We start from the raw sequence: 14,620 nt of genomic DNA on the forward strand, positions 1-14,620 counted from the left end.
ACACACCCAAAATATATTTCAGGAGCAATCTTCCAATTGTATTTTATAAAGAGGACTTTTAGTTGAAATTTACTCCTCAATATACGAAAAAACATCGAGTATATAGGGGTGTGGGCTACTAAAACTAAAGCACTAGCCCGTTGTTTTTCTTTACAAATTGAAAGAAGGGAAACCCCCCTACACACACCCAAAATATATTTCAGGAGCAATCTTCCAATTGTATTTTATAAAGAGGACTTTTAGTTGAAATTTACTCCTCAATATACGAAAAAACATCGAGTATATAGGGGTGTGGGCTACTAAAACTAAAGCACTAGCCCGTTGTTTTTCTTTACAAATTGAAAGAAGGGAAACCCCCCTACACACACCCAAAATATATTTCAGGAGCAATCTTCCAATTGTATTTTATAAAGAGGACTTTTAGTTGAAATTTACTCCTCAATATACGAAAAAACATCGAGTATATAGGGGTGTGGGCTACTAAAACTAAAGCACTAGCCCGTTGTTTTTCTTTACAAATTGAAAGAAGGGAAACCCCACCTGAGGTCTCACAGGCCTAATTCATTCCCCATAGACTCGTGTGTTAAATTGGCACTTTAAAAAATTCATAAAAAATAAGGATGAAATTCGGGGGTCGAATGTTTACTACCAGTGGATAGGATATATATCTGGCAATCCATATCTGACCAGAAAAGGGTCCTTCGACTGGCTCATTTTAAAAATAAATTGGCGTGTTTGAAGACATCGTCGGGGGGAGCAGATTCATCACCTCAAACAGCAAAATAGCCCTAATCCTTCCGCCAGTCAAAATACAGTCCAAAATTGGTGATATTTCTTCCCAATTTGGGAAAAGGTAGTTCAGTAATTACCAAAAATAGAATCAGTGTTAGATGGAAAATCATATGCATACACTTTGTCAATCAGCCATATCAAAATTTAAAAAAATGGCAATGGGTTGGCTCGAATGAATATCTATGGCCTGCCACTAGTGATTAGGCCCGTGTAGCCCTGACCCCGTTTGTTTGATTTCTACAAGAATGCACGCTTCTCTTCTTGCGCAAAATCCTGTATCTGATCTATCTTATATCGCGATATTGTTGGCTGGAACTGTTGGCTGGCTTGCTGTTGGCTGGCTTATTGTTGGCTTACTTGACATAGGCTTATATAGGGCCTTGCTAAAGGCCGCCGTACCGGTACTGTGTACCAGACCTGACACGAGACTCGAGAGTTATTTCACATTTGCCTAGTTTTGTGTTTAATGAGCTTTTCTAGGTGAAGATGTTCAAAAAGTGAGTATTTCTGTTATTCAAGTCATACGTTATCTTCCTAATCATCCACATGACTTGTGGAATGATTGTTTATTCATGTGAATGCCTTTGAAGATTGAAAAATCGAACAGCGTGTCATAGCTCCAGTTCAGCGGAGCGACTGAGCAAGATGCCCCGAGTCTAAGCCGATGGTAATCAAAGATGCTCCGTTACTATACCAGACAGCTGGCAGCCGTCTGTTTCGAGGAGTTTTTTAACATTTTTTTATTTTTTTTATTTCTCCTCGTACACAGACGGCTCGCTATCGTGCAGCCACCATTAGTGGACTTACAATGCTAAATCCCCCCCTCGGGGCTCTTCATTTTTTGTCTTTAAATTAAAAATTAATGAATCAAACTTATGAATTAATGAAAATTAACGCGACCGAAATGCAAATTAATAATATTCCCTCTTGGCTCTTGCCTCTTGGCATTAATTGCCAAAACACGGGGAAAATCAAGTTAAAAGGAACAAAAACAGCGACTAACCTCGGCTGTCGCGCAGCTTCACTGCCCTGTTTTATCCGAACTTAATACACATAAACATATGGCCATTAATGGCATTAGTCCCCTGTACAGATCGTGCTAAGTTAGAACTTCGGTCTCTGTATTTGGTGAGTGAAGCCAACAGAGTTCAGCTGAACAACCAACATAACATAGACTGAAGATTTTGGTCTACATTAGTACAAGACAGATGGCAGCCCAGCCGTCTGTTTCGAAGTTTTTTTTAAATTTAACAATTTTTTTTCTCCTCGTACACAGACTGCTCGCGATCGTGCAGCCGCCATTAGGGGGTTAACAATGCAAAATCCACCTGACGAGGCAAGTTTTAGTTTATCGATTTTTGTCTTACTTTATTTCATAAAAATATAAGATTAAGAACTAGCTGGACCAAAATTATGATGGTGGTCCCCTAGTCTGCGCACCTAGCAATTTGAGTCAAGATTTAACATAGCCTACATTTCATTTTATTTCACAAAATCTTTCAGATAATGTTCCTTATAATGAGTACAGTGTAGTATACAAATTTGAAAGAAGTAGACCTCAGTACGGTATAGGATTTTCTTGGAAAAAACCTAAACTAGGGCAGTCATTTTCAGATGGACAAAAAATGTCTGCGCACCCATTCACTTTGCCAAACAGTTTGGCACACGATTCAGGGATTTTGATGAAAAAGGCTGAATTTTGAGGCCGTCACATGAAATGCACAAACTTCATTATTTTTCCACCATTTTGAGTCAAATATTTTAAATGAATATATGTCTAGAGAACTCTATAGATGTATTGCATGTGTAAAGTCTGTGTTCGTTGCGTATTTTCTTTTACTAGAATCGCGCAGATACGCATGTGCGGAGACTTGGAGGAACTTGCCATACTTTAGGTTTATCGCGAATCAAAAGTCAAATATCAACAGCTCTAGGAAGCTGCACCGCAAAGCATGATAGTATTAAAAAGGGGGCAGAGATCGCAGTGCCCAGAGCTAGCTACAGTAGCTAGATACTGTAGCTTGCCCCCTTTTGATTTCTTTCAAAGTCTAAATCATTTCAAGTTCATTCTCACAGTCTTCTTTTCTTACTTTTGTCTTTTTACATATATGCACAATGAAATGTTCCCCATTGACTGTAGCACAAACAGCCAAATGCAAATATTATTCATTGTGCGCTCCTGAACCCAGAACTTCATCGACTTTGAGACATTGCGATAGACTCTGTAAACTCTGACGAACACAATGTGACTAGGCCTGGGACTTTCGGGTTTTTTTCTCTTCGGGTACCCGTGGTAATTTTCGGGCGGGTACCCGAAAATCATGTCGCTTGAAATATGACTGGTGGAAAAACCCCATAGGTGACGTCATCAAGCCAATGCGATACAAGCCTATTTATGAATGAAAATATAGTAAGCATGCGCATTGCAAGCCTCCCGTGCCCCACGCAGTATTCCATCGAAACAAGTTTTAATAATCTGTCACCTCGTAACAAAATCGACCTAGAATTCCACTTTCCTACATTTCATATGAATTATAAAAGGTATTCTCAGAGGATCTGTTTTCTCACCGATACTGCACAGGTAAGCAAATTTTTATTACTTCTTGCTTTTCCGTCAAAATCTTACGAAGTAGCGTCGATATTACATCGTGTTCGTGAGTTTGTATCGCTACGTGAACAAAGTCAATTGATTTCCGGGTTTCGGAGCGTCAAATGCGCCAGCCAATCACGATCGTGTTCCCATTTTCGGTTTATGATGAACTAAAAATGGTAACAAGAACGTGATTGGCTGGCGCTTCGTAGGTCGATTTTGGTACGAGGTGACAGAGTATTGCAGACTTGTTTTGACGGAATACTGCGTGGGGCTGAGGCTTGCAATGCGCATACTTACTATATTTTCATTCATAAATTGGTTTGCGTCGCAGTGGCTGGATGACGTCACTGCGCTGCAAAAGAAACATGGCGACGATTGAACGATCTCGGTCACATCATCATCACTTGAAAACTTGTATATTTATGGATATTTAGAGGGTAATTGGTGAAATTCAAAATGAGGCTTGTGTACTTTTGTGATGAGTTACAATCATATCTTACACTACGCAATACAAATCAAATACATGTACGTTATACTGGTGAGCAATTTTCGGGTATCGGGTGTTGATTTTTCTACCCGGGTACCTGAGGCTTCCGGGCGGGACCCGGGTACCTGAGGCTTCCGGGCGGGACCCGGGTACCCGGGTTTTAGTCCCAGCCCTAAATGTGACTATGGCGCTATTCTGTATGACTTTACGGAAAAGAGAGAAGTAATCAAAATACGCTTACCTGTGCGATATCGGTTAGAAAATAGATCTTCCGAAAATGCCTTCATTGTTCATTACAAATATATGTTGATTTTGGTATAAGGTGAAAGTGGGGCTAAGGGGAGGGGTCTTAGCCCCACCAATTTCCCGGAGTTAAGCTTAGTCCACTTCGTTTTCACACTACGTTTTAGCAAAGTGGGCTAGCACGTACATAGTACGGTGCTATCTGGCCCTGCAAAAAAGCAGGGTTAGCCGGCTTATTGTGGTGCTAGTACCACAATTGCGGTGCTAAGAGATGCAGTGTGAAACAAAACTGGGCTAAGGAAAAGTGGGGCTGTAAGCATTAGCCAATCAAAGAAGTGGAAATTGCACGTTAATTGCGCTCTGTATGGTAAAATCATCAATATTCATGAGCTGTGTGATAGTCCAGGGTTAAGGCGTTAACCCCGGCTAAGCAAATAGTATGGGGTTAAAGATAGTATGGGGCTAAGGAAATGCAGTGTGAAAAGGCCCGTTAGATACCAATTGAGAGGAAATGGTATTCATATAGGTGTAATGGAAACTTATGACAAAGCAATGGAATGGTAAAATGATAAATTAAGAAACAAAAATGCATTCAAAGAAAAGGTCTGTGACATGAACTAAATTAAGAGCTATACACGGAACAGGGAATGGTGAATAATTCTATGAAGGTGAAACATAGAATTTCAGTTAACTTATATGATTGGAACATATAGACTGCAAAGTATTAGAAAATCAAGTAATCAATCAAGAATTCAAGATACATACCAAAAATTGTGAGATATTTGATAAATTATAAGCTTCTACAAGGAGAGATGATTGGGATACTATCAATGCATGTCGTCCATGTAATAAATTCTTATTTAGATCTAGGCCTTTTTATTACTATTAGAATCTGTTCCAGTTGGGTACTAGAGACAGGTCTAAGCATGTAAAGTGATGAGGTATAGCCAAGTACGTGTCCCCAGCCAAGAAGACCAAGTTGAAATGTAAGCAAATGTGATTCCAAGTTATTAAGAAAAAATGTGTGCATTTTGCCCTATTTCTTGCAGGTTTGTTGCAAAAGAAAATGTGTCCGGTGTGACACAGATGAAGTCATCCGCTATACGTGGGGTTCGAGCTCGGCTGGTTGAAGATTATCCAGGGTTAGAAGAATATCAAGATCAAATTCTACCAAAGAAGGAATCATATAATCTTGTTAAGTGGTAAGTGTAAGGATTTCTTAGCTAGGGAATCCAAAACATTTATTAATGCTTTACTTTAAGCAGGGCTCCACACTAACCCTTTTTTTCTACTGGTCCAACCTATTCATGTCGGACCAGTAGATACCCAGTTTTTCAATTTTTTACTGGTCCGAACCTAAAATCTACTGGTCCCAAAAAATAAAGAAAACATTAAAAAAAGGCGTGAGTTTATTTTGCTGTCCTTTCTTGTTACCCCCCCCCCCCCCAAAAAAAATGAAGGAATGAATGAATGAAAGACAAAAAGAAAGAAAGGAAGAAAGAATAAAAGAAAGGAAGGAAGGAAGAAAAAAGCAAAGGTAAAGAAAGGATAGATGTGAAGGAAGGAAAAAAAGAAAGAACTAAAGAAAGAAAGAAGGAAAGGAAGGAAAGAAAGAACAAAAATAAGAAAGAAAGAACTAAAGAAAAAAAGGAAGGAAAGAAAGAAAGAAAGAAAGAAAAAAAAAAGAAAGAAAGGGTAAAAGGAGAGATGGAAAGAAGGAAAAAAGAAAGAATAAAAGAAACGAAGGAAGAAAAAAGTAAAGAAAAAATGTGAAGGAAGGAAAAAAAAAACCAAAGAAGGAAAGGAAGGAAAGAAAGAACAAAAGAAAAAAAGAATGAAAGAAAGAAGGAAAGAAATGAAGCAAGCAATATAGAAAGAAAGAACAAAAGACAAAGTAATGAAAGAAAGAAGGAAAGAAAAAATAAAAAAGAAAGGATAAAAGGAGAGATGGAAAGAAGGAAAACAGAAAGAAAGGATTGAAAGAAGGAAGAAATCAAGAAAAGGGAAAATGATAGAAGGAAAAAAGAATGTTGGGAAGGAATAAAGAAGGAAGGAAGCAAGCAAGCAATATAAAAAAAAGAAAGAAAATGTAAAAGAATAAATGAAAGGAAGAACAAAAAAGAAAGACCAAACTTCAAAGAAAGAAAGGAAAGGAAGCAAGCAGTAAATAAAAGGAAGAAAGAAAAGGTAAAAGGATAGATGGAACAAAGGGGAAAAAGAAAGAACAAAAGACAAAGAAGAAAGGAAGGAATGAAAGAGAGAAAGGGCTGAAAGAAGGAATAAAAACAAGAAAGGGTAAAGAAATGATGGATGGAATGAGGAAAGAAAGAAAGTAACAAAGAATGAAGGAAAGAATGAAGGAAAGAAAGGGGAAAAGAAGGAAGGAAATGAAGAAAGAAAGAAGAGATAAATATAGGATGGATGGTCTCAAGAATTAAAGAAAGAAGGAAATCAAAAAAGAAAGAAAAAGAAAGAGCATTAGAAATAGAGAAAAATATTAACAGGACAGAAAGAATAAAAGAACGAAAGACAAAGAAAAAGGGAAAATTAAAAAAGAAAGACAGTAAAAGAAGAGAGGGTAGAAACAAAGAAAGATTGAAAAGAAAGAAGGAAAGAAAGATTGAAAGAAAACAAAGGAAGAAAGCTAAAACTATCATCATAAATAAATTATCAGTTTCTTTTTGGCTCAATCAAAATATACTAGTACTAGCTACGAAAGAAACCAAGTGTATCAACACACACACAAATGCATATGTGGGGCTATCATGTATTCAGACGATATCACTCGAAACCCGATCTCTTTGAACTAAAACAGAAGTGAAAATTTCTCCTTTTACTGCTTACAAATGACAGAGTTACCCCAATTTTGGCAAATTTTTAGGAAATATGGACATTATAAGAGCTTTTCATTAGTGTGAAATGTGAATTTTGACAGTTCTGTGAGAGATTTCTGCCAGAGGTTAGCCAAGCTTCGTTCTGCAGCCAGTAGGAAATTTACCATGTGGGCTGTGTGGCTGGCTAGCCACGTGTACACTGTATGTTACCCTATTAAAAATTGCATGCGATTCATTCGGTGTGTGTTCTGTGTGTGAATGCCAGAATTTAACGGGAGGAAAATGGTTCGCAATTTGAGTCATGGAATATTTTTCATGTTTATGTTGGACTAGCGAATTTGACCATTTCTGAAAAAGTTACTGGCCCAACAATAGTTTTTATTACTGTTTATGTCGGACCCATAAATCTTGCTATTTTTGGAAAAATTACTGGCCCGACAATGATATTTTTTACTGGTCATGTCGGACCAGTAAATCTTGCTATTTCTGAAAATCTACTGGCCCGACAGTGATTTTTACCGGTCTGGGACCGTCGGACCGGCGCTAGTGTCGAGCCCTGCTTTAAGTAACCCTTGAAATCACTTTGTATGGAGTCAGGAAAACAGGAGCCAGGGGAGTGAATACATACCTTTCATGCTTTGCCTGGCTGTGGGGATGTGAAAAGTCAGAAAAGGGGTTTGTTTGTAGAGTTTAAATGCCTTTAAAAAAGTTTTGTTTCTGGCTTTCACAATTTTTTATTATTAAACTATCTCTTGTCTTGAATCAGACTGGATTTTTGTGCATAGCTCGGCCTCCATGTTGGGAAGCTTGTTCAGTTTTAAGCAGGTGCTTAATCCTTGCCATGCTCTCTTTGTGGGGGGGGGGCGCTCATGTGGAATGGGGACATGCTGCTTTGACAACCCCCTGTTTTAGACCTCAGTTTCACTTCTCTAGGTACTTGGGTATACTCAGAAGCTGTTTGCATGCATTAATGGAGCATAGAGGCAATGGTCGCATGGCCTGTTCTGACACAACCATTTATCATGAAAGCTGTGCGCTGCACACCACTAGCTAGCTGGCTACCACTTGGAGCAGCTTGTGATACACACCAGCTGCGATAAAGTAAGCACACTGTCTGGCCTGTGGCCATATACATGTACGGTATGTACAGCGATCCAGCACAAATGCGGCGCTGCCAGAGGATAGATAAGCTAAGAAGGTTCATTATGAAAATAAAACGCTTTTTATGTATTGTGCTACATAATGTACAATACATACTGGTACAGTAGATATTCATCAAAGCAGTTCCCAAGACCCCCTTTTTTCACTCTGCCTGTACTCACTAGATCCTGTTTTGCAATCTGTGAGATTGATCAAAGCTCCAGAGACTATAGAATCTTATTTCCCCGAAGAAGTTTTAAAATGTATACCAATAATGATTAAAAAAAGGGGTAGGATTTGTTGTCCGTGGAATTGCAGAGATAAGACTCAATATACAGTGTACCACAATGTACTTCTGAATGTAATGATAAGGCCACATGTGCTTAGCATGAATGGTATTAACTCAACCAATAACCAATCCAAAGGAATCCATAAGACATGCCTCCATTACTTCCACTAGATTAGTGAGACCATATGGCATATTGATACTCAATCTCTTGTATCTCTCTTTCACCACTTTATTTGAAGCCATGAGAGGATAGAGATCATAGCCGTTGGAGGCGAACCAGTTTTCTTCAAGCAACGAGATGGACCCTACATGCCTTGTCTCAAGTTATTACATAAATGTAAGTTCCTCAGTTTGGCAGCCTTCAAAACATTTATTTTTTTATCATCCTTTGATTGTTTATACTGTGTTAGTTTTATGTTTATAATTTATTATTTTGACCTGCTCTTTATCTTTAAAATGATTATTCTAAAAAGGGCAAGAAAAGTGTGTCCCTCTTAATTGTTTTTATTCTTCAACTTATGGAGTATGCATGATGTTGAAAAGAGAACTTCTGTATCTATTCAAATTTAAAGTAATTGTTGGTATATTTTGTCAATGCTTTAAAGAAATCCTTTTAGGAATACTTTTTCTTGAAATAAAAAAATGTAATTACCGTACATGCTTTATTACTTTTCCTTTGAAATATACCAGATATTTCTAGTGTGTTAACGCTTTAACCTGTGCATAGAAATTGTTGTGAAACAAAAAAGAGCTTCATATTTATCTTTCTGTTTGTAATTTGATTGCTGGATTTTATGATTTAGTGAGAATGGATCCTCTGCAAATCTGCAGTTTTCTGAAGAAAAAAAAATCTTCCCGTCCTTATACATGTATGACTGATACATATTGTAGAAGTAGATTTTTCATTTGCCTTCTTAAATTTGATTTTTTTTTAAATTACCGATTGCTCCTTTATAATATTGATTTGAAAATGCAGAGTCCAACATATGTAAAATCTTGACATTGGCACTTTAATCAATTCTGTACAAAATGTGGTTTTAACTTTAAATTTGACTAATGTAATTTAATATCAAAATGAAATGAAATGAATTAATCCACTTTTTAAAATACAGATCCAACGATACTCCCGTGGCAGCAAGTAGATAAAGGAGCTATACGTTATGTACTGAGTGGTGCTAATATTATGTGTCCGGGTCTTACATCTCCAGGAGCTAAACTAGCTCCAAGTGAAAAAGACAAGATTGTTGTATCCTTTGATTTCTATTCTCTCACTATTCAAGGTTTAACTATTACAGTGGTATATGTTTCTATCCATCTTGCTAATTGATAATGAAATATAGATACATTGACTTATCTGGTGAATATGATTGTGAATATGATAAACATACAGGTAAGAAATTTGAGCTTTTGGCCATATGTGAAAGGTGAATGCCTGTGAAAAATATGGATGTACATGTAGAGGAGAATTCATTTTTAAATTTGTTGAACTACAAGTAGTATCATCATGTTTTATCGACTATGTATCTCACTTGTACCCCTTGGCGAGAATTTTTAAGCATACTGGCAAATGCACTTACTGAGAATCAGGCTTGCAAAACAATTAAGTGAAGTTTGTGTGTTCATTGATATTCTTTTCATTACATATTATTAATTTCATGTGTTGTACATAATTGGAGAGTGTATGATTGAATACAATATTAAAGTGCACTTCCTTCACAGGGCAACAAGGTATATGTCAGGTAGCTCTGATAAATCTTGTATATTTAATTTCCTTAACACAATTTGTGCTTTTAGGCAATAATGGCTGAAGGCAAAACACATGCCCTTGCAATAGGACTAATGAAGATGTCTTCTGAAGAAATGTAAGTTGGTGGTAATTCATTGTGATTTACTTTGAAATTCAATCTTTAAAGAAAATTAATTAACCTTGGACATTTTTATTCAGAAATGATGAAGAGTTTAACACACATTTTATGTAGTAATTCCACTTTAAAAAATTGATTAACTTTGAAATCAATGCAGTACATTTTTTTGGGGTGAGATTCAGGAGTTTTCGCAGTGTATGCCTTGTATTAAAATGTAAATCTTCAGCACCTGGAAGCAGTACTCACACTGGAAGAAGAATTTTTTTTTTTTAACCCACCATGGGCATTTATTATATACATAATTGAACATTCAAAATCACATCACATGTTTACATATTTCTTTTTCAAACAAATATTCCAAATTAAGTTCTCGACAATCTTTTCCTGTTTTGTTTCTTATAAGTATACATTTATAAATGCACCAAAAAGCAATTGTAAGAAATGAATCGAGTTCGGTTTCTTTGTGAGCCTTAAGTAAATGCAATTCTGTTATTTGAAGGTCGACATTGTATTCAAACTTAGCTACTGTTGTCAAATAAGAAAAGAATCTCTTATCTCTTATACACTCAACGAAAGCATGTACAACATCTTCGTCCACGTAACAATGCGGGCATCTCCCATCTGTTACAGCATTCCATTTAAACAAATTCTTTCTTACTGGCAATAAATTATATATAACCTTAAAATTGAATTCTTTCAGTTTATTTTCTTTACAGTGACACAAATTTCTTTTAAAAGTTTTTGTCCAATCTAATGGTGACCCTATTATCTGTTCCCAATACAAATAGCATCTGTTAATGCTCGATGAATCTAAGGATAATAGTCTATAGAATTGTTTACTTGAAATATCATGAATATTTTTAATTTGATTTTTTGTTCCTACATCTATTTTGGGAAACTCTAAAGAAGGTTTATTATTGCGGTTGGTACAATGTGTTGTAATATCATTTATCCAAATTTTAGGGATAGCCTGACGTAATAAAGTATAGTCAAATATCAATCTTTGCTTACTCTTCTGCGATTTAAGAAGGGAATAAATGAAGAATTTAAAACTTGGCTACTTGGCATCTCTCGTATTAATTTTATATGATATAGAGTAAAAAATTTGAAGGTTCCCACGTTTGTATGGTGCAATAATTATGCTTTCACTTTTAATTTTGATATTGTTTAATATTACATAACTGTGTGATGTGTTTTTTCATTCATCCATTTAGAATGAACGTCAACAAAGGAATTGGGATTGATAACATCCACTATCTCAATGATGGTCTATGGCATATGAAGCAGATTAAATAACACTGGCAAATTTCTTGATGTGAGGCAACATTGAAGAAATGCTTGGATGCAAGAGACTTTTTCTTTTCCTGCTGCTGCATTGAAGTCCTTGTGACCATCATTGGATGAAATATGGTATAATTTCACAAAACCATCAAAGACCTATTCATAACATTTACAAATATTTAGTTTTAGAGATATGCGTTAGCAACAAGTTATTTTAATAACCTGTTAAGATTGGATCAATTACTGAAGTCTTTTCACACAGTTCTTGTTGCTATATCATGTAAGACATTAGAAAAACCAGAAATGTATGCATGACATTTTAGAAAAGCAAACAGGTCTAGTTTCATAAACTCACTGACAACCCATTAAATGGAAACGTGTCAATGGATGCTTATTTATTTGTCCGTATGATTATAAATATGACATTAAGTTTGGTAGCAATTTGCAGATGGTTTTGTGGAACTTTCCAACTACTAGTATAACTTCTGCTAATGACAGTTGTTAAGGTCTTTCAGTGAGAACAGTTCAACATGATTATCGATAAAACTTTCATGTTATGGCAAAAAGTACTGAGTCACCTTTGGATTCTTCACCATGCGTAAGCTTCCTCAGTAAGAGATGCTTACAGCTACCAAGTGTGGACTTTATTTTCAGAACCTGGGTAAGCCAGGGAAGTGTTTCATGAAACAAAAAGTGATTTTCAATGAAATTCAGAAGTAAGGATTTGTGTAGCTTATAACAATAGTCATTGAAAATTACTATTTGATTCAAGAAATCATACTACATAATGGAGAATTTGTGAAAATGCTCACAGATAAGAGTTTCCCACTGGAAATCTTACACCATTCAGGTGTAAACCAAGTATCAATCATTCAAGCCCTATCGTTTTGAGGAATCTTATCTTGTCTGATATCCTGATCCCAGAAGTTATGATCACAACTTGCAGTATTTTGTGGTAGGACCTCAAAATATATTAATCTTACCAATCTGTCTTGTTTCATGATTTATGGAGAAAATACATCAAATGGATATTGTCTAACTTGCCTCTTCAAGTGAAATGATATCTTCATTAATTGCATTACTTATCATGATACCCTTTATATTGTTTAATACAGTGGCAACTCTATTGTACAAGGTTCCATAAATGTATGTGTACTTAATAATGTAAACATGGGTTTTCACAGGCATGGATATCTACAAAAATGCAGCATATTTTTGTTCATAAGCTAAAATTTGCACTAGGGTTCAGAAATGTTATCAATGGTTTGTAGGATTTGGCAGTTGTATAATGAATTCTGCAAAAAAACTAAGAAAGGGCAAATCTTCTGTTTCCCTGTGCAAAACTTTTGGAGCATCAACAATAATGTAGGATTTTGCCATTGGTTTACGAGGATTTCCTTTTCTTTAATCTGTTAGACCAGGCATCATATTGATTTGTAATGAAAGGAACAAGGGTTTAATAAATAACAAGAGAATGAAAAACGTTGAAACCGGAAACATTGTATTGTATTATGAATATTGGGAAGAGGGGATGGCATTGAATAGGTAGAACACTGTACCCATAATGGCAGCGCAAAATGCCATCTCGCTTAGTGCTATACAATAGCAATATAAGATACGGACATCCTGTATTTTGTTGAGACATTGTTACCATTTATACGTTGTAGAAATCTATGCCAAAAACAACTTTGATAACAACCAAATTTGCTTAACTTTTCACACGGTTTTAAGAATTTTGATTGTTCTGATGAATATGTTCGTATAAATTGCAGCCGTATGTTTCATTTAAATTTACTGACTACCCATTTTGGCCATTTATTATTGTTGGAAATTTATATGCTTCATGTCTAAGCTGACCAGCTCAGCTCAGATTATCATAATGGCAGGAATTCGCAAAAGAAGTTTAAACCAGGATGGGGTACAATACGATGGACATGCAGTTTTCATACATAACTGTGCTTGTTTCAGTGTGTATTTAGTGCCCTATTGGTCCTTTCTCAGTGTACATGCTGAATCAAGCACAATTATAGTCTATGATTTTGTACCCCCCCCCCCCCCCCACACGGTTTAAACGTCTTGTGCAAATTCACGCCAATTTTCTTTCATTCTGTAGCTCTAACACAAATCAATTTGTGTTAATACCAGTATTTTGAAACCCAAATCCACTTTTGGTAGTTAGAAATTTAAAGGAAACTGATTGTATAGTTTCAATTTGTCTGCCTTCCATATTAAAGTTATTAGGATGTTGCAAGAAACTTAGGTTCAATTGTGAATCAATCTTAATGAAAGAAATTTAATGAAGGAAATCCGAGTTGTAATTGAACACAAGTTTCTTGCAACGATGATATGTCTGATGAGTGCAATGGATTGTTACCCTTAATGTTTGTTAGCACAATCATCCTTCCATCATAGCAATCACCACAAATAATGCATTCTCTTCAGGCAAATGGAACTCTCATTAGTTTTTCACATGTATGTGCTGGCTGTTCAAATTAAACTTTATGTCCCCTGGCGAAGGACAAGAAATTATATTTAGCCTCTGTTATTTAATATTCATTTAGAAAGTGAGCTTAACTTACCAAGATTTTAACATTTTAATATTCACATGAAATTTCATAATTCATTTTATCAAAAATCATACAGTTCCAATATGTGTTATGCTTTACATGTGCAACATGATATCTAATCTTTAAATTTTATTTCATACTCCAGAAATGACTGGAATAATATGTAATTTAATTGATGATTTTAATATTCATTTGGATGAAATCCAATAATAAAGCCATGTATATAATATATCCATACTTTGTATGTTGACTGTATATTTTGTTGTTTCATATTTATTCATTTATGCCTTGTATGAAATAAATCTGTTATCTTTAAAATTTTATTATGGTTATAGGGAATTCACTCCAATTCTTTTCAAACAGAAAAAAAATGTTTCATTCATCTGAGTAATCGTGCATCAATTTATGAAATGCCACCTGGGTTCTTGTGTATCTTTTTCACTTATACTCCTCTGCTTGTTTAACATACATGTGTACTATACCCCCCATGATTTTCCGAGGAGTGGGAGACAAGAAAGGGGAGAAGAAA

The 14,620-nt window shown here is 35.7% G+C and overlaps 1 protein-coding gene across 2 annotated transcripts; it reads left to right on the top strand.

Moving 5' to 3' along the window:
- The first annotated feature begins 1,010 nt into the window (after positions 1-1,010).
- LOC129260871 (malignant T-cell-amplified sequence 1-like) lies at positions 1,011-14,320 on the top strand. 2 transcript variants are annotated; one of them, XM_064114539.1, is made up of 7 exons: positions 1,011-1,289; positions 2,069-2,128; positions 5,165-5,317; positions 8,618-8,715; positions 9,491-9,624; positions 10,173-10,240; positions 11,458-14,320. In XM_064114539.1, the coding sequence occupies exons 3-7, from the start codon at positions 5,202-5,204 to the stop codon at positions 11,537-11,539; spliced, it is 498 nt and encodes a 165-aa protein (XP_063970609.1). In that variant the 5' UTR covers positions 1,011-1,289; positions 2,069-2,128; positions 5,165-5,201; the 3' UTR covers positions 11,540-14,320. The 2 variants fall into 2 exon arrangements, with proteins under 2 accessions (XP_063970609.1, XP_063970608.1); XM_064114538.1 differs by lacking the exon at positions 2,069-2,128 and having other exon boundaries at positions 1,015-1,289.
- The last annotated feature ends 300 nt before the right edge of the window (positions 14,321-14,620 follow it).

This window comes from Lytechinus pictus, unplaced genomic scaffold (assembly GCF_037042905.1).
Source record: "Lytechinus pictus isolate F3 Inbred unplaced genomic scaffold, Lp3.0 scaffold_19, whole genome shotgun sequence".
Taxonomy (NCBI): domain Eukaryota; kingdom Metazoa; phylum Echinodermata; class Echinoidea; order Temnopleuroida; family Toxopneustidae; genus Lytechinus; species Lytechinus pictus.